Source organism: Salvelinus alpinus, chromosome 7, assembly GCF_045679555.1.
Source record: "Salvelinus alpinus chromosome 7, SLU_Salpinus.1, whole genome shotgun sequence".
Lineage (NCBI taxonomy): Eukaryota > Metazoa > Chordata > Actinopteri > Salmoniformes > Salmonidae > Salvelinus > Salvelinus alpinus.
Window position 1 is genome coordinate 79,840,181 of NC_092092.1, and position 25,899 is coordinate 79,866,079.

The window sequence follows — 25,899 nt, forward strand, 5'->3', positions numbered from 1 at the left end:
TACATAGTGAAACCCTATTCCCTACATAGTGAAACCCTTTCCTCTACATAGTGAAACCCTATTCCCTACATAGTGAAACCCTATTCCCTACATAGTGAAACCCTATTCCCTATATAGTGAAACCCTATTCCCTACATAGTGAAACCCTATCCCCTACATAGTGAAACCCTATTCCCTACATAGTGAAACCCTATTCCCTACATAGTGAAACCCTATTCCCTACATAGTGAAACCCTTTCCTCTACATAGTGAAACCCAATTCCCTACATAGTGAAACCCTATTCCCTACATAGTGAAACCCTATTCCCTACATAGTGAAACCCTATTCCCTATATAGTGAAACCCTATTCCCTACATAGTGAAACCCTATTCCCTACATAGTGAAACCCTATTCCCTACATAGTGAAACCCTTTCCTCTACATAGTGAAACCCTATTCCCTACATAGTGAAACCCTTTCCTCTACATAGTGAAACCCTATTCCCTACATAGTGAAACCCTATTCCCTACATAGTGAAACCCTATTCCCTACATAGTGAAACCCTATTCCCTACATAGTGAAACCCAATTCCCTACATAGTGAAACCCTATTCCCTACATAGTGAAACCCTATTCCCTACATAGTGAAACCCTATTCCCTACATAGTGAAACCCAATTCCCTACATAGTGAAACCCTATTCCCTACATAGTGAAACCCTATTCCCTACATAGTGAAACCCTATTCCCTACATAGTGAAACCCAATTCCCTACATAGTGAAACCCTATTCCCTACATAGTGAAACCCTATTCCCTATATAGTGAAACCCTACATAGTGAAACCCTACATAGTGAAACCCTATTCCCTACATAGTGAAACCCTATCCCCTACATAGTGAAACCCTATCCTCTACATAGTGAAACCCTATCCCCTACATAGTGAAACCCTATCCCCTACATAGTGAAACCCTATCCCCTACATAGTGAAACCCTATTCCCTACATAGTGAAACCCTATCCCCTACATAGTGAAACCCTATCCCCTACATAGTGAAACCCTATCCCCTACATACTGAAACCCTATTCCCTACATAGTGAAACCCTATCCCCTACATAGTGAAACCCTATCCCCTACATAGTGAAACCCTATCCCCTACATAGTGAAACCCTATTCCCTACATAGTGAAACCCTATTCCCTACATAGTGAAACCCTATCCCCTACATAGTGAAACCCTATCCCCTATATAGTGAAACCCTATCCCCTACATAGTGAAACCCTATCCCCTACATAGTGAAACCCTATCCCCTACATAGTGAAACCCTATTCCCTACATAGTGAAACCCTATCCCCTACATAGTGAAACCCTATCCCCTACATAGTGAAACCCTATTCCCTACATAGTGAAACCCTATCCCCTACATAGTGAAACCCTATCCCCTATATAGTGAAACCCTATTCCCTACATAGTGAAACCCTATTCCCTACATAGTGAAACCCTATTCCCTACATAGTGAAACCCTATTCCCTACATAGTGAAACCCTATCCCCTACATAGTGAAACCCTATCCCCTATATAGTGAAACCCTATCCCCTACATAGTGAAACCCTATCCCCTACATAGTGAAACCCTATTCCCTACATAGTGAAACCCTATTCCCTACATAGTGAAACCCTGTCCCCTACATAGTGAAACCCTATTTCCTACATAGTGCACTACTTTTAGAACAGAGTGCCATTAGGGATACAACCACAGTCTCACCCAGAGAGAGAGGCCTATAGCCTGAGGAGCCCTGGAATGAACACACACACACACACACACACACACACACACACACACACACACACACACACACACACACACACACACACACACACACACACACACACACACACACACACACACACACACACACACACACACACACACACACACACACACACACACACACACACACACACACACACACACACAGGCACTTAAGCACACAGATACAAACATGTTGGAGGCGATCAGGTCTCTCATTAAGACTGTTTGAATCTATTAACATTCACATCCTGGCGTGTGAAGAAATGTCAAGGTCTTCGTTATCATGTGGTGAAACCACCAAGGTTTAGTCATCACCATCAACACAACAAAAACCGAGCTTGTTTCTCAGTGTGAAATAGGAAGCATTTGCAGGGTCACAAAAAAAAAAGCAAATTCTCTGATATTAAACACTGAGAAACTAATGTCTGTGTAAAACAACCTCATTATCACCATAATCACATGCCAAAAAGTGCTATATTTTGCCTTAACCAGAGTGGGAGGCCAAATGCTCTTATTTCATACACTGAGAAACACATTTCTGTCAAAGCCTTCATGTTTCACTGGCTTCAGGCCCCGGGGTGGTTTTCAGTGTCAGCTGTAATGTCATTTCAGTAAGTCCCACTGTAGTATCCTGCTACTTACTGCAGGGCCATCCAAGGGACCGGGTGGTCTGCGAGAGGGGGAGGTGCAGTGAGTTGTTACGCACACCACCCCCAGAACAAGGGCAGAGGAGCCAGAGCTATGACTATGTCACAAAATACGTCTTATTCCCTATATAGTGCACTACTTTTGACCATAGCCCTGTGGTGTAAGTAGTGCACTTTATAGGAAATAGGGTACCATTTAGGGCGCACTCGTCATGATGGAACCCAGTCCTTTATTGGGTCATCGTCATCCAACAGCTAAAAATATCACATAACAGAGGAGGAAGTTCAGGCATTTAGAATCAAATGTGAAGTAGCGCTTTATAGTTATCTGATGACATCACGTGCCACGTGTACCATCAAATTGATTTAGCGATCATAGTTTCCGTCACGTGTCGCAATAAAGAAAGTTCAACAAAAGAAAAATCAACCACTGTCGAAACAGAGACTAAATGTGTCTTGATCTTTAGAAAATGTATCCTATATCTGGCGTTGTATTACACATATCGCAATGATTATTTTTGCCACATTGCTTTTGTCGATTAATCCTGGGTCAATGGAAACCTGCCTACTGTGTGTTTAAGAGGAGGAAGTTCAGTCAGTCACTGTGTGCTAGGAGATTTTTACATCATAACTCAAGAGATGAGGGAGATGTAGTGCGCTACTTTCGAACATAACTGGTCAAAAATACTGCGCTATGTAGGGCATAGGGTGTCATTTGGGACAAATCCTTTAGTTGTTTTAATGAAGTGTCATAAACTAGGTTTCCATACAATTTACGACAGATTTACATGCAAATATTAAAAAATCTGCATAAAACAATACCCGCACCAGAGACGTGTTTCCATCAAACGAACTCATTGCGGATAAAAAAGGCTGTGGGTGATGACGTCGTGCACATAAAAATAACTTTTGTGGTTAAATTACATTGTACTGAAGGAAAAAATACAAAGTTAAATGGGTTTCCATCGCATTTTCAACTCTACTGATGGTTTTGTCACAAACTGTTGTGTTAAACAGCAAACGTGCCCACTCTGGTATTCGCACGTGCGCTCTAGCCAACAGCTGGCAGATACAGTGCTGCATTTTGATATTATTCTGGATAAGAGCGATATTTGTTTTATTTGTCAAACGGCAGCCAAGCATCATCATGTCACCAGAATAAGATATTTATTGGAAAGGAGCATCAAGCTCATCATGTGCACTTTCACCAACCTGTGAAGTTCATCATAATTGATTTAATCTGTAGCCTAATAAACTGCACGGACCAAACACATATCATCGCGTGACTACAAGTTTACTTCAATATGATGGTTATTAAATCAATACTTGCGCATAAAGGCGTTTCCACCGCTATGTCTCGCATAATTAATTTTACAGACACAAAAAGATCCCACCATGTCCAACGAACAAATTGTCTGTCAGCAATTAAGCTAGACACACAAATGCTCCTGTTGACTGGGCCTCCTTCAGAGCGCTAAGAAACAAATGCACAGGATTGATCAGGAAGTCCAAATCAGATTACTATTTAAATACAGTCACAGAGAACCTCAACAACCCTACCAAGTTCTAGAAGCTAATCAAATCAGTGTCAGGTTCTAATGTATCCTCTGGCATTCCTGACCATTTAATGATGGATTCTAATGAAGTGAAGGATAAAGCCCATATTGTAGGGATTTTTAACAAGCACTTCATACCTGCTGGTTCAGTTGTTGCTAACGGTGGGGCCCAGGCCTCTAATGTTAGCTCTGTTACAGTCAACTATGATATAGGCCCTCATGAAGGATTTTAACTTTGAGCCTGTTTCTTATGCTGAGGTCTATAAAGCACTAAAGGCTATAGACAGTAAAAAGTCTGCAGGTCCAGACAACCTGGACCCCCTACCTCTTAAAGATAGCAGCTGGTATTATTACTGAACCTGTGGCACACATTTTCAACTTGAGTCTCTTGACCAATTCCATACCCAGCATTTGTAAATCAGTTTACGTCCTCCCACTGCTAAAGGGTGGAGTCCCTCAGATGCTAATAACTATGGTCCTATCTCTAAACTCCCTGTCCTGGCCAAAGTCTGCGAATCCCTTGTGAACTCAGTTAAAAAACGTGTTAATTGAACAGAACATACTGAGCAGGGTTCAGTCTGGCTTTAGATCTGGGCACCACACCTGCAGCTATGGCAGTGGCAAACGACATCATTATGCACTTGATAAAAAGCAACATTGTGCTGCTCTGTTTGTGGATTTATCAAAGGCCTTTGATTCAGTTGACCATGAATTGTTGCTAGCCAGACTCGGAAACATTGGTCTCAGTGAAGGGGCAGTAAATTGGTTTAGGAACTATCTTTCTGACAGAACACAATGTGTATATACTGACAATCACAAGTCTAGCATTCTTGAGATTAATAGAGGTGTGCCCCAGGGTTCTATTTTAGCTCCTGTGTTGTTCTCAATTGTTATTAATGATTTGGGAAATGGGATGCAACCAGCAAAGTTACATCTATATGCAGATGATACAGTTATTTAGTCATGTGCTCCTTCTCTGGTTCAGGCTGTTGAAGAGCTCCAGACTGCTTTTCAGTCACTGCAGGCCTCCCTTTATGGTCTCAAACTGGTCTTGAATGTACAAAAAATGAAATTCATGACCTTTACCAGAGCTCGCAATCAGCCAGAGAAGGTTAGCATTGTCACTTCTGGTGGCTTATCCATTGAAAAAGTGTCGTCCTACAAATAACTAGGTATATGGTTGGATGACAAGTTGTCCTTTAAAGTTCATGTGAATAATCTTGTGAGGAAGCTTAAATTGAAATTGGGTTTTTATTTTCGTAATAAGGCTTGCTTCCTGCTTATGGCTAGAAAGAAGCTTGTTCAGGCCACTATTCTCTCTGTAATTGATTATGGTGACTTGTTGTATATACATGCAGCCTCTTCCGTCTTAGAGACTGGACTCTGTTTATCATGCAGCCTTTTCCGTGTTAGAGACTGGACTCTGTTTATCATGCAGCCTCCTCTGTCTTAGAGACTGGACTCTGTTTATCATGCAGCCTCCTCTGTCTTAGAGACTGGACTCTGTTTATCATGCAGCCTCCTCCGTGTTAGAGACCGGACTCTGTTTATCATGCATCCTCCTCCGTCTTAGAGACTGGACTCTGTTTATCATGCATCCTCTTCCGTCTTAGAGACTGGACTCTGTTTATCATGCATCCTCCTCCGTCTTAGAGACTGGACTCTGTTTACCATGCATCCTCCTCCGTCTTAGAGACTGGACTCTGTTTATCATGCATCCTCCTCCGTCTTAGAGACTGGACTCTGTTTATCATGCAGCCTCTTCCGTCTTAGAGACTGGACTCTGTTTATCATGCATCCTTGCGCTTTATTACAAATGCCAAGTCACTCACCCATCATTACACATTGAACCAATGTGGTAGGATGGACCTCACTTTATATGCGCAGAAAGATACATTTGTATGTGTTCATCTACAAAGCCCTTCTGGGTAAACTCCCTCTTTACCTCTGTAGTCTGGTCTCCTTCACCACCAGCAGGTAAACTCCCTCTTTACCTCTGTAGTCTGGTCTCCTTCACCACCAGCAGGTAAACTCCCTCTTTACCTCTGTAGTCTGGTCTCCTTCACCACCAGCAGGTAAACTCCCTCTTTACCTCTGTAGTCTGGTCTCCTTCACCACCAGCAGGTAAACTCCCTCTTTACCTCTGTAGTCTGGTCTCCTTCACCACCAGCAGGTAAACTCCCTCTTTACCTCTGTAGTCTGGTCTCCTTCACCACCAGCAGGTAAACTCCCTCTTTACCTCTGTAGTCTGGTCTCCTTCACCACCAGCAGGTAAACTCCCTCTTTACCTCTGTAGTCTGGTCTCCTTCACCACCAGCAGGTAAACTCCCTCTTTACCTCTGTAGTCTGGTCTCCTTCACCACCAGCAGGTAAACTCCCTCTTTACCTCTGTAGTCTGGTCTCCTTCACCACCAGCAGGTAAACTCCCTCTTTACCTCTGTAGTCTGGTCTCCTTCACCACCAGCAGGTAAACTCCCTCTTTACCTCTGTAGTCTGGTCTCCTTCACCACCAGCAGGTAAACTCCCTCTTTACCTCTGTAGTCTGGTCTCCTTCACCACCAGCAGGTAAACTCCCTCTTTACCTCTGTAGTCTGGTCTCCTTCACCACTAGCAGTTACATCACCCGGTCTGCTAGGTGGTTGCTACTTAAAGTCCCCAGGACATTTACAGTATTTGTGTCATGTTTTGTCATTGATTATCATGTCTTGTCCCTGTGCTTCCCTCTGCTGGTCTTATTAGGTTCTTTCTCTTTCTCTCTCTCTCTCCTCCTCCCTCTCTCCCTCTCCCGCTCTCTCTCTCTCTATCGTTCCGTTCCTGCTCCCAGCTGTTTCTCATTCTCCCTACGACCTCATTTGCTCTTTCACACCTGTCCCCTATTTTGCCCTCTGATTAGAGTCCCTATTTCTCCCTCTGTTTTCCGCTCCTGTCGTTGTCGGATTCTTGTTTGATGTTTGCTGTTCCTGTGTCCTTGTTTCGCCCTGTCGTGTTCTTTGCCTTCTTCAGATGCTGCGTGTGAGCAGGTGTCAATGTCAGCTACGGCCAGTGCCTTCCCGAAGCGACCTGCAGTCTGTGGTCGCGTCTCCAGGCGTTCCTCTCTATTGACGAGAGGATTTCAGTTTCCTGTTTTGGATTTCCATTGATTATATCCAGGAGAATCATTATTTGTTTAATACTGGAATAAAGACTCTGTTACTATTACGTCGCTTTTGGGTCCTCATTCATCAGCTTAACAGAAGAATCCGACCAAGATGGACCCAGCGACTATGGATTCTCTCAACACTGCCGTCGGGTTCCAGGGAGCAATGCTCGGCAGACACGAGCAGGAATTGTTTGCTGCTCGTCATGCCGTTGAGACCCTGGCCGCTCAGGTCTCTGATCTCTCTGGACAGTTTCAGAGTCTTCGTCTTGTGCCACCAGCTACTTCCTGGTCTTCCGAGTCTCCGGAACCTAGGGTTAATAACCCACCATGTTACTCTGGGCAGCCCACTGAGTGTCGCTCTTTTCTCACCCAGTGTGATATTGTGTTCTCTCTCCAGCCCAACACGTACTCTAGTGAGAGAGCTCGGATCGCTTACGTCATATCACTCCTTACTGGTCGGGCTCGGGAGTGGGGCACAGCTATCTGGGAGGCAAGGGCTGAGTGTTCTAACGTTTATCAGAACTTTAAGGAGGAGATGATACGGGTCTTTGATCGTTCAGTTTTTGGGAAGGAGGCTTCCAGGGGTCTGGCTTCCCTATGTCAAGGTGATCGATCCATAACGGATTACTCTATAGAGTTTCGTACTCTTGCTGCATCCAGTGACTGGAACGAGCCGGCGTTGCTCGCTCGTTTTCTGGAGGGACTCCACGCTGAGGTTAAGGATGAGATTCTCTCCCGGGAGGTTCCTTCCAGCGTGGACTCGTTGATTGCACTCGCCATCCGCATAGAACGACGGGTAGATCTTCGTCACCGAGCTCGGGGAAGAGAGCTCGCGTTAGCGGGGCTTCCCTTCTCCGCATCTCGACCATCTCCTTCCATCGGCTCAGAGACTGAGCCCATGCAGCTGGGAGGTGTTCACATCTCGACTAAGGAGAGGGAACGGAGAATCACCAACCGCCTTTGCTTCTATTGCGGTTCTGCTGGACATTTTGTCATGTCATGTCCAGTTAAAGGTCAGAGATCATCAGTAAGTGGAGGGCTACTGGTGAGCGCTACTACTCAGGTCTCTCCATCAAGATCCTGTACTACCTTGTCGGTCCATCTACGCTGGACCGGGTCGGCTGCTTCCTGCAGTGCCTTGATAGACTCTGGGGCTGAGGGTTGTTTTATGGACGAAGCATGGGCTCGGAAACATGACATTCCTCTCAGAGAGTTAGGGAGGATCACACCCATGTTCGCCTTAGATGGTAGTTCTCTCCCCAGTATCAGATATGAGACACTACCTTTAACCCTCACAGTATCTGGTAACCACAGTGAGACCATTTCTTTTTTGATTTTTTGTTCACCTGTTACACCTGTTGTTTTGGGTCATCCCTGGCTAGTATGTCATAATCCTTCTATTAATTGGTCTAGTAATTCTATCCTATCCTGGAACGTTTCTTGTCATGTGAAGTGTTTAATGTCTGCTATTCCTCCTGTTTCTTCTGTCCCCTCTACTCAGGAGGAGCCTGGTGATGTGACAGGAGTGCCGGAGGAACATCATGATCTACGCACGGTCTTCAGTCGGTCCAGAGCCAACTCTCTTCCTCCTCACCGGTCGTATGATTGTTGTATTGATCTCCATCCGGGGACCACTTCTCCTCGGGGTAGATTATTCTCTCTGTCGGCTCCCGAACGTAAGGCTCTCGATGATTATCTGTCTGCTGAAGGCATTCAGATGGATTCCGCTAAGGTCCAGGATGTCAGCGATTGGCCTGTTCCTAAGTCACGTGTCGAGTTACAGCGTTTTCTCGGTTTCGCTAATTTCTATCGGCGTTTCATTCGTAATTTCGGTCAAGTGGCTGCCCCTCTCACAGCTCTGACTTCTGTCAAGTCTTGTTTTAAGTGGTCTGGTACCGCCCAGGGAGCTTTTGATCTCCTCAAGAAGCGTTTTACATCCGCCCCTATCCTTGTTACTCCTGACGTCACTAAACAATTCATTGTCGAGGTTGACGCTTCAGAGGTGGGCGTGGGAGCCATTCTGTCCCAGCGCTTCCAGTCTGACGATAAGGTCCATCCTTGCGCTTACTTTTCTCATCGATTGTCGTCATCGGAACCCGAGGGGATTCTCCCTGAAGGGCGTGTTGTCGGGTTGACTGTCTGTGAAATTGAGAGACAGGTAAAGCAAGCACTCACTCACACTGCGTCGCCGCGCGCTTGTCCTAGTAACCTTCTGTTCGTTCCTGTCTCTATTCGTCTGGCTGTTCTTCAGTGGGCTCATTCTGCCAAGTTAGCTGGTCACCCCGGTGTTCGGGGTACGCTTGCTTCTATTCGCCAGCGGTTTTGGTGGCCTACTCAGGAGCGGGACACGCGCCGTTTCGTGGCTGCTTGTTCGGACTGCGCGCAGACTAAGTCAGGTAACTCTCCTCCTGCCGGTCGTCTTAGACCGCTTCCCATTCCTTCTCGACCATGGTCTCAGATCGCCTTAGACTTTAGTACCGGTCTGTCTTCGTCTGCGGGGAGGACTGTGAGAGCCGCCAATAAACGTAGGATTAAGAGTCTTAGGTATTGTCGCGGTCAGAGAGTGTGGCTTTCCACTCGTAACCTTTCCCTTACGACAGCTTCTCGCAAGTTGACTCCGCGGTTCATTGGTCCGTTTCGTGTCTCTCAGGTCGTTAATCCTGTCGCTGTGCGACTGCTTCTTCCGCGACATCTTCGTCGCGTCCACCCTGTCTTCCATGTCTCTTGTGTCAAGCCTTTTCTTCGCGCCCCCGTTCGTCTTCCCTCCCCCCCTCCCGTCCTTGTCGAGGGCGCTCCTATTTACAAGGAACGGAGGATCATGGACATGCGTTCTCAGGGACGTGGTCACCAGTACTTAGTGGATTGGGAGGGTTACGGTCCTGAGGAGAGGAGTTGGGTTCCTTCTCGGGACGTGCTGGACCGTTCGTTGATTGATGATTTCCTTCGTCGCCGCCAGGGTTCCTCCTCGAGTGCGCCAGGAGGCGCTTGGTGAGTGGGGGGGTACTGTCATGTTTTGTCATTGATTATCATGTCTTGTCCCTGTGCTTCCCTCTGCTGGTCTTATTAGGTTCTTTCTCTTTCTCTCTCTCTCTCCTCCTCCCTCTCTCCCTCTCCCGCTCTCTCTCTCTCTATCGTTCCGTTCCTGCTCCCAGCTGTTTCTCATTCTCCCTACGACCTCATTTGCTCTTTCACACCTGTCCCCTATTTTGCCCTCTGATTAGAGTCCCTATTTCTCCCTCTGTTTTCCGCTCCTGTCGTTGTCGGATTCTTGTTTGATGTTTGCTGTTCCTGTGTCCTTGTTTCGCCCTGTCGTGTTCTTTGCCTTCTTCAGATGCTGCGTGTGAGCAGGTGTCAATGTCAGCTACGGCCAGTGCCTTCCCGAAGCGACCTGCAGTCTGTGGTCGCGTCTCCAGGCGTTCCTCTCTATTGACGAGAGGATTTCAGTTTCCTGTTTTGGATTTCCATTGATTATATCCAGGAGAATCATTATTTGTTTAATACTGGAATAAAGACTCTGTTACTATTACGTCGCTTTTGGGTCCTCATTCATCAGCTTAACAATTTGGAAAGACTGCCTTCTCTTCTTGTGCACCAGACGCATGGAATAATCTCCAATCCATACTTCATCTAGATATGTTAGTGCCACTGAATGAATTTAAAATATTGATGGGAGGACTCAGTAAAACACTTGCTGTTAGGAAACTATCAAATTACAGTACTTTTGTTTTTAGGTCAGTGCCTGTCCAGTTTTGTTTTGGTCGGTTTGTTTTTATTTATTTATTTTTGATAGTTTCCTACAGAGGAGTGTAAATTATTGTATTGTTGTTTGTTTTTAATTCTGTAACGTATTGATTGTTGCTGCCTTCTTGGCCAGGTCTCCCTTGAAAAAAAAGAGACTGGGTCTCAATGGGCTTTTCCTGATTAAATAAAGGTATAAAAAATTATACAAATAAATAATAATACAATTTTACTGGCAGATCCGGTTTCCATCAGCCCGGTTATTACTTTTTTTTAATGCATCAGTTAATTCATCTGCATGAAATGGTTTTATGGGAACCTGTTTATAGGCTGCTTTAAGACAGGCAGCCTAATTCTGATATTTTTTCCACTAATTGGTCTTTTGACCAATCACATCAGATCTTTTAACACCTGATCTTTTCAGAGCTAATCTGATTGATCAAAAGACCAATTAGTCAACAAAAAAATATCAGAATTGGGCAACTTGTCTAAATGCAGCCAAAGTGCTTTAAAATGTATTTATTTTTTACTTTTACTTTTTCACGATATCCAATTGATACAGTCTTGTCCCATCGCTGCAACTCCAGTACGGACTCGGGAGAAGCAAAGGTCCACCAAAACACAAACCTGCCAAGACAGACTACACCAATGTGTCAGAGGAAACACCATACAACTGGCAACCAGAGTCAGCTTGCAGGCACCCATCCTGCCACAAGGAGTCACTAGAATGCAATGGGACAGGAACATCCCAGCCATCCAAACTGAGAACAATTCATGCAGCATGCACATCCAAATTCCACCTAACCATTTGGACCAAATGTGCGCCACCTCATGGGTCTACCCGTCATGGCCAGCTGAGACACATCCTGGGAGTGAACCCAGGTCTGGAGTGACACCTCAAGCACTGCGATGCAGTGCCTTAGACCGCCGCGCCAGACCGCTGCGCCCTTAGACCGGAGGCCCAGCCAAAGTGCTTTTGATTGGATTGCTAGACACATCACCATCAGACCCTTTGCATTTATTGGACTATCGTAGGGAAATGGAGAACAACTCATGCAGCATGCACAGTGTATAATATAGATAGATGCTGTTTACTTGAAACTTATAGAGAGGCTTTGCACTAATGAGCTTTGTGTCTAAATTATTTTCAATTAGGATGTAAATGATTTAATTCCACAGAAATATCTACTCTCTAAACTGAAGAAAGAAAAAAATGAACAGATTAGTGTGTGATCAATGCATTTTGCATACTGTCTGTGTTCACGTAGCATACTGTCTGTGTTCACGTAGCTTACTGTCTGTGTTCATGTAGCACACTGTCTGTGTTCACATAGCATACTGTCTGTATTCACGTAGCATACTGTCTGTGTTCACGTAGCATACTGTCTGTGTTCACGTAGCATACTGTCTGTGTTCACGTAGCATACTGTCTGTGTTCACCTAGCATACTGACTGTGTTCACGTAGCATACTGTCTGTGTTCACGTAGCATACTGTCTGTGTTCACGTAGCATACTGTCTGTGTTCATATAGCATTTTTTTAATTATGATATATCAGGGGTTGTTGCAGCATGTATATATTCTTATTCCATTCCTTTACTTAGATTTGTGTGTATTAGTCCAATAAGATTTGATTTGGAAACAAATCTTTGACCTGGGTAACAGATCCTTGACCTGGATAACAGATCTTTGACCTGAGTAACAGATCCTTGACCTGGATAACAGTTCTTTGACCTGGGTAACAGATCCTTGACCTGGATAACAGATCTTTGACCTGGGTAACAGATCCTTGACCTGGATAACAGATCCTTGACCTGGATAACAGATCTTTGACCTGAGTAACAGATCCTTGACCTGGATAACAGTTCTTTGACCTGGGTAACAGATCCTTGACCTGGATAACAGATCTTTGACCTGGGTAACAGATCCTTGACCTGGATAACAGTTCTTTGACCTGGGTAACAGATCCTTGACCTGGATAACAGTTCTTTGACCTGGGTAACAGATCCTTGACCTGGGTAACAGATCTTTGAGCTGAGTAACAGATCCTTGACCTGGATAACAGATCTTTGACCTGGGTAACAGATCCTTGACCTGGGTAACAGATCTTTGAGCTGGGTAACAGATCTTTGACCTGGGTAACAGATCTTTGAGCTGGGTAACAGATCTTTGACCTGGGTAATAGATCCTTGACCTGGGTAACAGATCCTTGACCTGGGTAACAGATCTTTGAGCTGAGTAACAGATCTTTGACCTGGGTAACAGATCCTTGACCTGGGTAACAGATCTTTGAGCAGGGTAACAGGAAGTAATAGTTTAACTCCAACTCTTGACAATAAAAAAAGGGACATATTTTTGTTCAGAAAACCTTTAATTGTAATTAGAATTACTTATAATGACATATTTCAATAAATATTTAGTTATATACATTTACAGCAGAAATTGTACATTCCTTTTTTTCTTCAAATTGCTCACATTTTTGTACAAGCCAAAAATATCTGCCATTGTAATTATATTCATGCAAAATATTCAGTGTTTTCACATTTAAATGAAAAATAAAAAGGATTTGCTGAACTTTTTTCCTTCTTCTGAAGTGCACTCTTGGATTATTATGATAACTGTAATTAGCAAATTAAGATGTGCACTTTGTGCCAATGCACAATATTTAAGCAAGTAAAACAAAATTAAGGCCATTCCAACTTGTGCTAAAAAATAATAAAAATACCAAAATAAAAAAGTTTCAATTTTTGTGTACAGTTCAGTTCATGACTGGTTATTTCTGTTTATCTCTATCACTGGGTGGTGAGTGCATCACCACAACCAGGGCATCTGATATATTAAAAATACAATAAACAGAATCAAACAGCTGTTGTTATCAGCAATTACTAACAAATCATAACATGCTAGTTGAATTTCATACTTTTAAAATGTTCATATTGCACTGTCCTATATGCCAAATATTATATGAACTTCCTTCATTGTCAATAATATTTGACATTATGATAGGTCAGGTTGATATGAAGGGTAGGAAATCCTGTCTGTCCAATGGAGTTTTTCCCCATCAGTGGACATTCTAACCACTTCCATACTTTGAACATTGATCTGCTGAGCAATTAAGTTAAACATACAATTCTTGTTCTAGAATGTGTCAGTGTTCTAGAATACGTTAGACCTTGTTGAAGTCGTCTATTCAGAGCAGTAAGTGTCATTTCCATCTTGAATAACATAATAAACAAAGTAAGCCTTGTCCGAGCCCCTGCCCCTTGTCCCGTAGGGCAGGAGCCTATCAGGGTCAGGGTCAATTCCAGAAATTCAATTCCAATTCAATTCCTTCTTCCTATTCATGTCCCATGTATTCAATTTCAAATTCCAGGACAATCCTCAATTGAATTAAAATTCCATTTAAATTGGAATTGACCCCAACCCTGGAGCCTATCTCCTGTTTCTGTAGCATGAGGCAGCTTGATGTATAAGTACACGCCCTGGACAGGTCGCTAGTAATAATGCACCTTAATAAGCAATTGGTTATAATAAATCCATATAGCATTTTCCCAAGTGCAGTGATCCTTCACATGGTCAGGGCATAGAGTTCAATCCATAACTATTGAATGGATATCATGGTGGTTGATTGGAGGTACATGATATGATTAGTTGCTAGTTTGTGCATTTTCAACACTGGATAGCAGTTTATTTAATGGATATTTTTGTCTGAGGAAGTCATAACTGAGGAAAGATTCATGGTCAAAATCTGTGCTGAAATATTGTGGCCTACAAATAACTATCAAATGTTTTGTCACTTTCAAAACATATTGATTACTGTGCTGATATTTTACATGGCCAATACGTTTTAACTCCCTTTTAGCAAGAACTTTTATAAATGCATAGTTTTGGGTAAAGCATAACATTATACATGTTTAAAGTTAATTTGCTGGGATAAAAATAATACTAATAGAAAAACATAGCCCTTCAAAATCAATTTACCCATCGACCGTGTCTGTGAAAACACACACCAATATGTTTTTGACAAATACTGCCTCAACTCGAAGGTAATATGAATTACCATGAAGATAATATACATTTTTAAGAAATAGTTGACCAAAATTTTAAATATTGTTCTAATCTCTTGTGCAAGTCCATCAAGCCTTAAATACATCAAACCACCTCAAACTATCATTAACACATTCGAAAATCTATGACCTGTTCAAAAAGTAATGGATTACACTTTTCAAGAAGAAAAAAAAAAACAGGGATGAAGAAGCAGAAAAAGTTTCATATCAAAATATATAATATTGTTAATTGAATAGCATCATATTACCACAAAAATAAATGGAAGCACTTTATCCACACACGGGAAAGTCAATGGAAAGAACTGAATCAATTTAAGTTACGACAACTAAACCTAAACAATATCCTGAACCAGTGCATAATATTGCTAGCAAAGGTGTTCTGGCATCTGTCCCCTTATGTCATCATATTCAAAACCGAACCAGGAAGGCAATGATCATAGGTTAACAAAATACTTATTTGGTTTGGAATAAAAACCAAGTAGAGGAAAATAACATTTGGCAATGAAGTTAAATGTAAAAAAAACTCACTCGACAGGTGTTTATTTCCACTGTGTCCGAGTCTCCCATCCATGACAATGTGTCGCAGGCCATACTTCCTGTCGCAGGCCATACTTCCTGTCGCAGGCCATACTTCCTGTCGCAGGCCATACTTCCTGTGGTAGCAGTAGTGTAGTCTTTATTTCTGGGGCTTGGTGACAGCACTTTAGGCTAGCTAAACAATGTACCAGAGGTGGGGCTACAGAGAGCAGTGTTAAATATGCAATATGTCTTAAATATGCAATATGAAAAGCCACTGTAGCTTGGCCTGCTTGTTGTTGAATGTGAATGTGTTTAGAATGATGGGCCTAGGAGGAGGGTGAATAGTTTACATTATGCTTGGGGATGTAGATATTAAGGCCTTGTGTATGTATGTATGTATGTATGTATGTATGTATGTATGTATGTATGTATGTATGTATGTATGTCCACCATTGGAAATATGAGCACTGTGATTTGTGATGTCTGAGATTAAAAGCCTTGATGTCACACAAGTTCAAACCGATTCATGATAATGTTTTGTAAATGGTAAAGCTAATAAAAAAAGAATTGCATATTTTAATTATTGCATAGAAAAGCTTGGTGAGAAGTAATGGATTTCAGTATCTTAAATCAAGCCTCTGACTAGTTGAATAAATGAATCAGTTACACAGAATCCTGTAGTAGTGTGAACTATAAAATGTACTGTATGGTACACCACTGAGAACATTGTGTTAATCATTGCTGTTAAAGTAGCAAACTTTTTTCCATGATTTTGAGTGAATACCTTTAGGCATATTTTGTAAATGATTATAATAACACGTTTTATTTAGCTACATTATTAAATTGTGTAAATGTATCAATGGTAATAATTGTTTTCTTGTTAAATCTTAACACTACATTTTTCCTCCGTCGCCTGCCGGGTATCTTACTGTACCTGGGCAATAAGCAATGAGCTATGAAAAGAACTTAACAAATGTTAACAGTATAGCTTCAATGAAATGATTAGGAAGAATCAGGATTTTTGTAATGCTTTTCCACTGTAGATTTACTCTTAATTAATCATATTTTGATTGAAGTACCAAATCCTTAAAATAGCACATGAATAAAGAAATAAAGAAATGCAACAATGACGATATGTGAATGATGGCAAATGTCTCTTTAGAATTAGACTTTAGAGTTCCCAAGAAGAGCTTAAGCTGATTACAGCAACATGATGTATACTGGGCACGTTAACTAAAAACCGATATGCAATTAAGAAATAAAGTTAAGGACAGATAGAGGAACACGTTGGCCACAGCGGTTACAAACAATAGAATATTATTTTGACTCCCCCCCCCCCCCACTCATCAAGTTTCCTTCATATAGTTGATAGCAGCATCAGCCACATCTCAGTTTCTGTTGAGGGCTCAGGGAGCGTTGACAAGTGCTTGCAACACATTGAAGCTAATTGAGATATATAGGACATATGATCCTTGCATCACTTTAGTCATGGGATCACTAAATCATCTTAGAATCCTTTTAAAATCCATCCCTCGTGTTCCATCCAGACGCCTGCCTTTCCAAGAAATAACAGTTTTGTTTTTAAATGTATGATAGATATATATTATATTACAGTGCTCTATGTTTCACCAACTTTCTTCTTCTTTATAATGCAGTATTTGTCTTCTTCGAGTTGCGAAAAAAAACGAACACTTCTTAGAAGAGAATCTCTCGCTCTTTCTTTTTAAATTCTCAGTTATCATAAATTCCAAAGGTCTCGGATGTATCGGTAAAAGTCGTAATATTTACTTCTTTATCGTTTTGTAAATATATTGCCACATTCATATATCATGCATTTTACTGCATTGCTATTGCACTGGTCCGGATTATTAGGGAGAAAAGAGGGAGGGAAAGAAAAGAAAATAACAAATATTGATAAATGACCTTTGCCAAGGCGATAGCCACCAAAAGCAAGTGAGCAAGTGAAGAGCGAGGAGTTTTGGGGTTGGGAGCAGGATGGCGTGGTATTGAACTCTCTCTCTTCCCTTGCTTACGTCATCTGGTGTACATCCGTGCTTCGGATGATCTTGTATACGAGCCAGTAGAAAATATTAAAAATGAGGAAGACTAGCGGGAAAGCCACACGAGAGACCGTGTCGATCCTCTTCGCACGGCCGATGAAGAGCTTGCGCATCTCTTCCACCGTTTTCTCCTGAGGGCCGGCAGTGGCGGTCGGGGCGTTGTTGTTGTTCCCTTTGATGGCCATGCCGTCTTTGGCCTGCAGGCAGGCAGGGCCCATGCCATAGGCGGTGAAGCTGAACCGCCCCTCACCGCCCTCATCCTCCTGTAACACAGCCAAATATTAATTCTGTTAGGAATCAAAAAACCCATTACACATTTGATATCCATGCCTGCTCTCACATTGTATACAGTATATCTTAAAGGCCCACCCCTTAAGTTGTAATAACATATGACTTTGCAAATCATAGTGGGCCTTCAAGGAAAAGGCTTAAATCATAGTGGACCTTCAAGGAAAAGGCTTAAATCATAGTGGACCTTCAAGGAAAAGGCTCTTAACAGACTTAAATCATAGTGGACCTTCAAGGAAAAGGCTCTTAACAGACTTAAATCATAGTGGACCTTCAAGGAAAAGGCTCTTAACACTTAAATCATAGTGGACCTTCAAGGAAAAGGCTCTTAACACTTAAATCATAGTGGGCCTTCAAGGAAAAGGCTCTTAACAGACTTAAATCATAGTGGACCTTCAAGGAAAAGGCTCTTAACAGACTTAAATCATAGTGGGCCTTCAAGGAAAAGGCTCTTAACAGACTTAAATCATAGTGGGCCTTCAAGGAAAAGGCTCTTAACAGACTTAAATCATAGTGGACCTTCAAGGAAAAGGCTTAAATCATAGTGGGCCTTCAAGGAAAAGGCTTAAATCATAGTGGACCTTCAAAGAAAAGGCTCTTAACAGACTTAAAATATAGTGGACCTTCAAGGAAAAGGCTTAAATCATAGTGGGCCTTCAAGGAAAAGGCTTAAATCATAGTGGGCCTTCAAGGAAAAGGCTCTTAACAGACTTAAATCATAGTGGACCTTCAAGGAAAAGGCTCTTAACAGACTTAAATCATAGTGGGCCTTCAAGGAAAAGGCTCTTAACAGACTTAAATCATAGTGGACCTTCAAGGAAAAGGCTTAAATCATAGTGGGCCTTCAAGGAAAAGGCTTAAATCATAGTGGACCTTCAAAGAAAAGGCTCTTAACAGACTTAAAATATAGTGGACCTTCAAGGAAAAGGCTTAAATCATAGTGGGCCTTCAAGGAAAAGGCTTAAATCATAGTGGGCCTTCAAGGAAAAGGCTCTTAACAGACTTAAATCCTAGTGGGCCTTCAAGGAAAAGGCTTAAATCATAGTGGGCCTTCAAGGAAAAGGCTCTTAACAGACTTAAATCATAGTGGGCCTTCAAGGAAAAGGCTTAAATCATAGTGGGCATTCGAGGAAAAGGCTCTTAACAGACTTAAATCATAGTGGGCATTCGAGGAAAAGGCTCTTAACAGACTTCATAATTTGAAAACACATATAATGGTTGTAAAAATCACAGTGGGCCTTTAAGTAAAGCAGAGACATATTAATGAACATAATGAGGCACATCATGTTGAGCGTTAAATGTCAAAGTCCAACATGATTCACAGCATACTATCTCATTAACCATTGATATGCATTGTGATGAATATGGATTGCATGGGTGGACAATTCACATTTTAGCTATGTCATCACTCAAAGTTATGAGGCAAGGTTAGCACGTTATAAAGGACACGTTATCTCGATATCATACGTCAAAAGAACACCTACTCATTCAAGGGTTTTTCTTTATTTTTACTATTTTCCACATTGTAGAATAACAGTGAAGACATCAAAACTATGAAATAACACATATGGAATCATGTAGTAACCAAAAAAGTCTTAAACATATCAAAATATATGGTATATTTGAGATTCTTCAAATAGCCACCCTTTGTCTTGATGACAGCTTTGCACACTCTTGGAATGCATTTCAATTAACAGGTGTGCCTTGTTCAAAGTTAATTTGTGGAATTTATTTCCATCTTAATGTATTTGAGCCAATCAGTTGTGTTGTGACAAGGTAGGGGTGGTATACAGAAGATAGTCCATATTATGTCAAGGTCAGTCAATACGGAACATTTCAAGAACTTTGAAAGGTCCTTCAAGTGCCGTCGCAAAATCCATCAAGAGTATGATGAAACTGGCTCTCATGAGTACCGCCACAGGAAAGGAAGACCCAGAGTTACCTCTGCTGCAGAGGATACATTAATTAGTTACCAGCCTCAGAAATTGCAGCCCAAAAAATCCTTCACAGAGTTCAAGTAACAGACACATCTCAACATCAACTGTTCAGAGGAGACTGTGTGAATCAGGCCTTCATGGTCGAATTGCTGCAAAGAAACAACTACTAAAGGACACCAATAAGAAGAAGAGACTTGCTTGGGCCAAGAAACACGAGCAATGGACATTAGACCGGAGGAAATTTGTCCTTTGGTCTAGACTCCAGATTGGAGAATTTTGGTTCCAACCGCCGTGTCTTGAGGTGTGAGACGAGGAGTGGGTGAACGGATGATCTCTGCATGTGTATTTCCCACCATAAAGCATGGAGGAGGAAGTGTTATGGTGTGGGGGTGCTTTAGTGGTGACACTGTCTGTGACTTATTTAGAATTCAAGGCACACTTAACCAGCATGGCTACCACAGCATTCTGCAGCGATACACCATCCCATTGGGTTTGGGCTTAGTGGGACTATCATGTGTTTTTCAACAGGACAATGACCCAACACACCTCCAAGGTTGTGTAAGGGCTATTTGACCAAGAAGGAGAGTGATGGAGTGCTGCATCAGATGACCTGGCCTCCACAATCAACTGACCTCAACCAAATTGAGATGGTTTGGGATGAGTCGGACCGCAGAGCGAAGAAAAAACGCAGCCGACAAGTGCTCAGCATTTGTGGGAACTCCTTCAAGACTGTTAAAAAAGCATTCCAGGTGAAGCTGGTTGAGAGAATGCCAACAGTGTGCAAAGCTGTCATCAAGGCAAATATATATTTGTTTAACACTTTTTTCATTACTAAATGATTCCATATGTGTTATTTCATAGTTTTGATGTCTAGACTATTATTCTACAATGTAGAAAATAATGTAAAAAAAATTAAGAAAAACCCTTTAATGATTTCATTACAAGTAGCTGGCTAACACAATCCCTGCCTCCACAATACCTCATCACACACAAACAAACAATCAGGCTCCCTTATCTGTCTTTGCTTTGAAAAATCTAATCATTCAACACCTCCACTATAGAACAGGCAGGGCTAAAATACAACCCGTAGTTTTATAGGTTCCATTTGTAGACACCATATCCTCCTTCTGTCCTTGTCTTTATACCTGCTAATGTGTGTTGGGCTGAACGGAGGAACACGCACGCGCACGCACGCACGCACGCACGCACACACGCACACACACACACACACACACACACACACACACACACACACACACACACACACACACACACACACACACACACTCCTTTCTCCCCCGTTTTGTATCGTCTCCTTCGCTCCACTGTTTTCCTATAACAGCGACTGAAACGTCTAATGCTGGCTAGGTTGTGCGTCGACCTTTCCTTGTCCTTCAGCGACACTGGTCCACCATTTGTAAGTAATACAGATGCTCTGCCTCATTCCTCCTGCCGTATGATTAATGTGCTGGCTGGGGGACGTGACGTGGAGCAGTAAAGGGAGGGGCGGGGCTGTGGAGGATGGCGTCCTCCCTGCGTCATTGTCTACGTCCCAAAACGGTATCCTACTCCCTACATAGTACACTATCTATGGTCAAAAGTAGCGCACAGTGTAGGGAATATGATGCCATTTGGGACACAGATATTTTCACATCGCCCGCCCGGCCTTACCGGACCCGGCTGTCTGATTCATTACCCGGCTCCCTAATTCAACATTCCACCATTCATCCAGTAAACTGGGCAGATACTCTTATTGTGAAGGGGAGATAACTAATGAGAGATGAATGGGGAGCTATGCCCTTTGGGTTTGTGGTGGTGAGGGAGACAATGTATGGCCTGGGATGAAAGGAGTATCAGGCTCACTCCTCCTCTCTCCTCCTCCCTCCTCCTCTCTTCTCCTCTCTCCTCCTCCCTCCCTCCCTCCCTCACTCCTTCTCCTCCTTCTGCATTTGCAAGTTTAGAGAGAGAGGGAGAGAGAGAGAGAGAGAGAGAGAGAGAGAGAGAGAGGTGACCGGTTGGTTGGTTGGTGTCTACTGAGACAGAGAGAGAAGGATCACTTGACTCCTCCATCCATCATGCTATTTGCTCATGATTGATGCTTTTACATCTCTTAGTGTGTGGTGATGTGATTAATGGCTGAGATTAAAGGGAACCGTAATGCCAACTAGTTGGAGGTTCCATCTTATGTTTTCTCTGAACAGTTGCCTTTGCATCGGTCGCGGTGCCATGACGTCTTGGAAAATAAAACTACTGATTTGCATAAAGTCGTTTTGGGGAGTGTCACAATTAACTCTCATCAACATCTCCTCGAGGAGTTGGTGTCTTGCTGTTCATTTAATGATTTCCCAAAGCAATTTACACCCAATGCCAATACATGACCCTTTCCCAGTCGGATTTTTGTTCCTTTTTTAAGATTGTGCCATCAAGCTTTTACTTTGAGGATAGTTAAATCCTTCAGTACTAAAGGATCAGGTAATCTGAGAAGAATGTTTAAGTATTAGGGTTAAGGGCTGGTTTCCCGGACATAAAGTAAAATAAAATAAATACCCGGCTCTTCTTCTTTGAACAGGTTTTTTTTGTCCAGAACTAGGCTTAATCTGTGTCCAGGAAACCAGCCCCAAAGGTACTATTTACATGTTGTTGTTTTTTACTAATGACGTGTTGGTTTCCTGTTCCTATTGAGAGTAGATGGTTGCATAAAGACTCTGGGTTAGTCTGTGTTAAAGCCCCTCCTTCCTTCATGAAGCCATTGACCTGGAATGATTAAACACATCATGATCTCTTTCTTCCTCTCTCTCCCTCTCACTCTCTCTCTCACTCTCTTTCTTCCTCTCTCTCTCTCTCTCTCTCTCTCTCTCTCTCTCTCTCTCTCTCTCTCTCTCTCTCTCTCTCTCTCTCTCTCTCTCTCTCTCTCTCTCTCTCTCTCTCTCTCTCTCTCTCTTTCTCTCTTGCTCTCTCTCTCTCTCTCTCTCTCTCCCCATTTAAGGGTGACCAGTTGATCTTAATTACACATATAGGACTAACATTAGAACACCTTTATACTACGCAATATATAGTTCAATATAGAGTTTAATATATAGTTCAATATATAGTTCAATATAGAGTTCAATATAGAGTTCAATATAGAGTTCAATATAGAGTTCAATATAGAGTTCAATATAGAGTTCAATATAGAGTTCAATATATAGTTCAATATAGAGTTCAATATAGAGTTCAATATATAGCCTACTGTGAACATATCGTACAGAAGTTCAATAACTTTGTTTTTGTTGTATGTATAATGTTGTACTTTGCAAAGAAACAATGAGTACATGTAATTTTGCCCTGTCTTGTAATGCAGAACCTGGCAGAGAGTAGCTTCCACTTATTTACCTAGCTAATCCAGTCTCTTATCTCCCGTTGTTCTCAGACACGGTAGTACAACCTCAGAACACATACACACACCCCTGAGACAATCCTGTGGGAAAGATTCCCCTTGAACAGTAGCTAATCAGGCCTAATGAGCTGATTATCCTGGATCAATCAGGAAGTCTGGTCCTAATAAGGCCCTGTCATCGTTAGCCAGTGGTTCAGTGTATCTACAGTCTAGGGGTTACATCATGTCACCTAGTTATTAATATATCTCAGTTTGGACTACTAGCGCAGAGTGGATGGAGGAAACAGAAGACAGCTGACAGAAAGTAGCTACCATGCACTTAGCATCGTCGTTTCCGGAACCTAATATTTTAGACTAGAGTTTAGTTTTTTTGTTGTTGCTTTTAGTGACTGCCTGGCCTGGGGGCATTGGCTGACTAGCATCACAAATGTGCCACAGACTTCTTTTTTAAAACCATGAGAAAAATCTAATGTGGAGTACAGTACGTGACAGAATGGAAGACATGAATTAAAGATGCACTCTCAAACTTTTGTATAATTTCAGACCGTAGTTTTGAAAGTGGTGCTAACGAGCCAAAGGTGGCCTCCGTATTTTGTGTGCTACATCATCAGATTGTGTACTACGTCATCCATTTCATAGGATATGTTACGTCCTGCAAAAAGAAAATTAACAATTACTTTGCAATTCGTAAACTATCTTACGAATCCAATTTCTCCTGTAGGTTAGAAATTAATTTGTTGTGCTTCAGATCCTGGAGGACATCTTTAATGCATAGGCTATATGGCTGTCTATATTGTGGTTGGTATGGCTACTTAAATCAATTATTTTTATTGATTCTACAATTGGTATAATTCCTTTCTTTATACAATGCTTAAAGGAGACGCCATTGATATCCTGTATTCTGCAGTTGGGTCAAGTTTTAATCAAGTCAATATAATCATGTTATTTCCCAAGGCCTTTCTTCGTCTCGAGAGGAGCTTGTCAAATTTATGTGCGGTTTGATATTATGTTATTTCAATGCTGGTGGACAATATTGGCAGGCTGCAGTTCTTTATCCTGTTTACTCCTAAGGCTTTCTCTCTTTCGTTCAGTCTTGAGAGGAGCTTGTCGTGTGTGTGTGTGTGTGTGTGTGTGTGTGTGTGTGTGTGTGTGTGTGTGTGTGTGTGTGTGTGTGTGTGTGTGTGTGTGTGTGTGTGTGTGTGTGTGTGTGTGTGTGTGTGTGTGAGTTTGTGTGCGTGTGTATGTGAGTGTGTCAAGAGAGCATGTCGAGAGGGCTGCTGCGGGACAGTCAGTCTATCCTTCAAGGACAAAATGGTCTACCTATTGCTATTGATCTGCCTTCTGCAATTACACCATCTGGCCGGAAGGGGGAGACCTCAATCTGTGACCTTCACACAGATGTACACACACATATATACACGCACGCACGCACGCACGCACGCACGCACGCACGCACGCACGCACGCACGCACGCACGCACGCACACACACACACACACACACACACACACACACACACACACACACACACACACACACACACACACACACACACACACACAGGAAAGGCTGAAGTGTTCGGTTGTAGATTTCCCCCTCATTGTCTTTCTAATCAACGACCGTCTGTTTTCAACCAGGTCAGGTAGTATCTGATGGGAACTCTCTAGGTTATCAGTGACAATCACCGATCAATTAAACACCAACAGAGAAACAACACGATTGCCACTGCGGCTGTTGAAGGTTGGGCCTGGAGCAGTGTGTGTGTGTGTGTGTGTGTGTGTGTGTGTGTGTGTGTGTGTGTGTGTGCGTGCGTGCGTGTGCGTGTGTGTGAGCGCACTATGCATCCCCATCCTCAACCCAAGCCAGAACCAGAGAGGTTGTTTTATTGTGCCGAGGCTAGAAGTGACAGGTTCCTCCTTCCACACTGCAGAGAGGAGCAGTTCTCTGGGATGAACTGGCTGAATGATAGCCTTTAGAAGGCTGACCTGGCTGAATGATAGCCTTCAGAAGGATACTGGCTGAATGATAGCCTTTAGAAGGCTGACCTGGCTGAATGATAGCCTTCAGAAGGATGAACTGGCTGAATGATAGCCTTCAGAAGGATGAACTGGCTGAATGATAGCCTTCAGAAGGATGAACTGGCTGAATGATAGCCTTTAGAAGGATGAACTGGCTGAATGATAGCCTTTAGAAGGATGAACTGGCTGAATGATAGCCTTTAGAAGGATGAACTGGCTGAATGATAGCCTTCAGAAGGTTGAACTGGCTGAATGATAGCCTTTAGAAGGATGAACTGGCTGAATGATAGCCTTTAGAAGGTTGAACTGGCTGAATGATAGCCTTTAGAAGGTTGAACTGGCTGAATGATAGCCTTCAGAAGGATGAACTGGCTGAGTGATAGCCTTCAGAAGGATGAACTGGCTGAATGATAGCCCTCAGAAGGTTGAACTGGCTGAATGATAGCCTTCAGAAGGATGAACTGGCTGAATGATAGCCTTTAGAAGGATGAACTGGCTGAATGATAGCCCTCAGAAGGATGACCTGGCTGAATGATAGCCTTTAGAAGTTTGAACTGGCTGAATGATAGCCTTTAGAAGGTTGAACTGGCTGAATGATAGCCTTTAGAAGGTTGAACTGGCTGAATGATAGCCTTTAGAAGGTTGAACTGGCTGAATGATAGCCTTCAGAAGGCTGAACTGGCTGAATGATAGCCTTTAGAAGGTTGAACTGGCTGAATGATAGCCTTTAGAAGGCTGACCTGGCTGAATGATAGCCTTTAGAAGGTTGAA

The 25,899-nt window shown here is 42.6% G+C and overlaps 1 protein-coding gene across 5 annotated transcripts in view; it reads right to left on the reverse strand.

The window, feature by feature from the left end:
- Positions 1-13,216: 13,216 nt before the first annotated feature.
- Positions 13,217-25,899, reverse strand: part of LOC139581743 (glycine receptor subunit alphaZ1-like) — a 92,857-nt gene continuing 80,174 nt past the window's right edge. For all 5 annotated transcript variants that reach the window (XM_071411833.1, XM_071411837.1, XM_071411834.1 and 2 more), the window contains one exon: positions 13,217-17,773. In XM_071411833.1, coding sequence (XP_071267934.1) covers positions 17,480-17,773 — 294 coding nt within the window. In that variant the 3' untranslated portion in view covers positions 13,217-17,479. The remainder of the gene's footprint in view (positions 17,774-25,899) is intronic.